The sequence below is a fragment of the Anolis carolinensis genome, chromosome 3, assembly GCF_035594765.1.
Source record: "Anolis carolinensis isolate JA03-04 chromosome 3, rAnoCar3.1.pri, whole genome shotgun sequence".
Lineage (NCBI taxonomy): Eukaryota > Metazoa > Chordata > Lepidosauria > Squamata > Dactyloidae > Anolis > Anolis carolinensis.
This window is the reverse complement of record NC_085843.1, coordinates 70809153-70812291: the sequence shown is the minus strand read 5'-3', so window position 1 is coordinate 70812291 and position 3139 is coordinate 70809153. Positions and strand designations below refer to the sequence as shown.

At 43.8% G+C, this 3139-nt stretch overlaps 1 protein-coding gene across 1 annotated transcript; it reads left to right on the top strand.

Annotated features, from left to right (window-relative positions):
- Nucleotides 1-217: 217 nt before the first annotated feature.
- LOC134297447 (uncharacterized) lies at nucleotides 218-2807 on the top strand. Its single transcript, XM_062975028.1, has 2 exons — nucleotides 218-1531; nucleotides 1614-2807. The coding sequence occupies exon 1, from the start codon at nucleotides 626-628 to the stop codon at nucleotides 1409-1411; it is 786 nt and encodes a 261-aa protein (XP_062831098.1). The 5' UTR covers nucleotides 218-625; the 3' UTR covers nucleotides 1412-1531; nucleotides 1614-2807.
- Nucleotides 2808-3139: the final 332 nt, after the last annotated feature.

The window sequence follows — 3139 nt, the reverse complement described above, 5'->3', positions numbered from 1 at the left end:
CTTTTGTGATAGCTGCGCCGTTTGTCAGCAGAGTAAGATGCCTGTCGGGCGCCCTAGGGGTTTATTATCTTCCTTGCCTGTTCCTGAGAGACCATGGCAGATTATTTCCATGGATTTCATTTCTGATTTGCCTAGGTCTGGGGGTTATACATGTATTTGGGTGGTGGTGGATTTATTTTCTAAAATTGCTCATTTTATACCATGTTCGACAATTCCAGCAGCTCCTACATTGGCTTTACTATTTACCAAACATATTTTCCGTTTACATGGAGCTCCTGAGGTTATTATTTCTGACAGAGCTCCGCAATTTGTGTCACGTTTTTGGAGACATTTCCATGAGTGTTTAGGAACCAAATTGAACGTCTCCTCAGCTTTTCATCCACAAACGGATGGTCAATCTGAAAGAGTTAATGGCTTGTTGGAGCAGTATTTACGTTGTTTCTGTCTAGAACAACCAACTGCTTGGGTAAAATGGCTGTCGGTGGCTGAGTTCGCCTATAACAACGCTGTACATACGTCTAGTCAACACCCCCCATTTGAGTTAACTTATGGCTTTCATCCGCGGGGAGGGGTGGCACCGTCAACCAATGTGGTTTCCTCTGACCCGGTGTACCGTTCCTCTGAAATGGCTGCCTTGCATGATGTTGCTCGTCGTTTGCTATTAGAAGCTAAGGCAGCGCAAAAGACTCAAGCCGACCGTCATAGACAAGCAGGGGAAGAGTTGGAGGAAGGGGATTTGGTTTGGTTATCCTCTAAGTACATTAAGCAGGCTGGGGGAAAGTTTGCGCCACGGTATTTGGGACCTTTTCCTATTGTCAAAAAAATTTCTTCTGTAGCATTTCGTTTGCGTTTGCCTTCTACTTTCAAGATCCATCCTGTCTTTCATCGTTCTTTGTTGAAGTTAGATACTTCTGGGTGCCGTAACACTGTAGCTGAAGACATCACTGCTGTATCTCCACCTTTGGAGGAGGAGGCCTTTGTGAGAGGGGATAGTGTTATGGTTGAGCCTTATGGCTCTGATTCTGGGAGACGTGGTCGTAAGACTCCTCGGGAGTCAGACACTCTCGAGGAGCGAGAAAGGAAGCGGCTGCGGGACTTATTTGCAGAACCATCTGACGAGGACTCCTTTGAGGGTTTTACTGAGAGAATGGAGGAAGAGATGGTTAGCTCAGAGGAGGATGACATGGAATGGACTCGTGTGAGGGAGGATTTGGGTGCCACCGGCAATGATAGTATGGAAGGCGATTTGGGACCTTCAGGATTAGACCCGTGGACAAGCTGGAGGGATGGAACGGGATCCACAGCTGGGGATGCTGTGGGGCGTAGTCAAAGGTGTTTCAGCTCTGATGAGGAGGATGATGATGAGGCACCTGGAATTAGGGTAACAGCTGATAGCGATGAGGAGTTGTAAACTGGCATAAAATGGGGTTTAGAATCTAGGGCTAATTGCGTTGGGCAAGGTAATCTGGACGAACGCTTGGGCTCTTGCTGGGAATTTCCTGAAGACGGGTGTGTTTCGTTTGCTGAATACGTAAGTTACCAAGGACACTGGCATAAGCGGCGGGAGGAACTGTGTGGGCTTTTGTTGTGCAACCTGTGTTTAATCTTAATAGCTTGGACCTCCGTCGTCTTCTTGACGGACGCCAATTGTTTACTCTGGACTGACTGACTGACTGACTGACTGACTGACTATGACCTCGGACTATCCTTCCTGTGGCTATCGTTGGAACTGGTGAACTACAAACATCTGTACCTGGCTGTCGACCTTCGGACCGGATTGGGACCTCGCTGACCGTTGCTGCCCCTGATTGATGTGTTTGAACCCGGAGATTGTTTGCTGCGTGGAGGAGTAACTTCTTAGTTACTCAATCACAGCTTTTGGTAGCAGAGAAGTATCTGCTGCCAGTTATTTGTGTTTCTTTGAACCTTTGTTCACCAGCTTTTGTTTGTTTAAAGTCCCAGGCTGAAGTAAGCATTTTTGGTTTAACCCGGATTAAACTCCAGTTTAATCTGGTTTATCTTTTGAACGTTTTCTAGTATCTTTTCACTTCAAAGGCGAATGTTTGCCTAGCCCTTGTCTTTTACGGGCGTTTTTGGTTCTGTAACTCCAATAAACTCTGTTGAATCTTATCTGGTGGCGTTCTGTCCTTGACAGTATGTCTTTCTGTGCATCGATATAGGAAGGGGGCCTGTCTGCATAATAGCCAGTACTCTTTAAATTGGAGTTTCCCTGAACTGACTCCGGTGGTAGGTGGGCCAGTGAGACAGGGAAGAGTGAATGATGTGGTTATAGACTTCCATAACACTTCCTATACGTTTTGGGGGACAGGGTCCTGCAATAATGGGATACCCTTAGGCCTGGAATGAGGGTTTTCACTCTTGAAAAACTATGAAGTTTGGGAGGGAGGGCCTTTCACTGATGATTGCCAAGAGGTACAGCCAAAGGAATTTGATTGGGCTTCAGGATCTATGGTGCTTGTATGTCCTGGAGGGTGGTCCGAGGGAGTGACACCCAGCCCAAGGATAGTTCAAACTAGGTGGCTAATAACATAAGAATTAAGTATTTTACAGGTGAATTCCCCTTAACAGTGCTTTTGTTCAAAGGTGATCCCCGAAGTTATTAATAAATAGGTAAAGAAATTGCCCTTTAGGTCCATTCTCTGTGTATGGTCTCTTTAATTCACGGTAGGAGTTCACAAGCAGATTTGAAGTTAATACAGTTCTAGATAACAAATGAGAAATTTTGAGCCCAATTGAACATTAAATTTACCAAATGTATCACAATTATAGAAACATCTGTGCTAGGTAGCTCAGGAAAGATTGTATATAGGCATAAATTGTGTTAAATAGTCCACAAAATGCCCTATTTGTCTCACAAATAGCTGCATTTAAAACATACACCATCTACCCATAAAACATATATTTCAGAATCTTTAACTCGGATATAGCCTTAAAGGAGGAGCTAATTTAATTTTTATGTAAATAATATCATTTTGAATATTATTATTTAAGTTTCTTCTATGATAGAATGGATGTATGTTGCATTAGGTCTGTGGAGCAGTTATTTAAATGTTGTCTTTAAACATCATTTTCCACAGTTACGTTTAAAACACGGAAAAATAAATCTGTATCTTCTAAT

What these genes read in the sequence shown, in the direction of transcription:
- LOC134297447 (XM_062975028.1), top strand. Translation starts at nt 626, where the DNA reads ATGGCTGCCTTGCATGATGTTGCTCGTCGTTTGCTATTAGAAGCTAAG.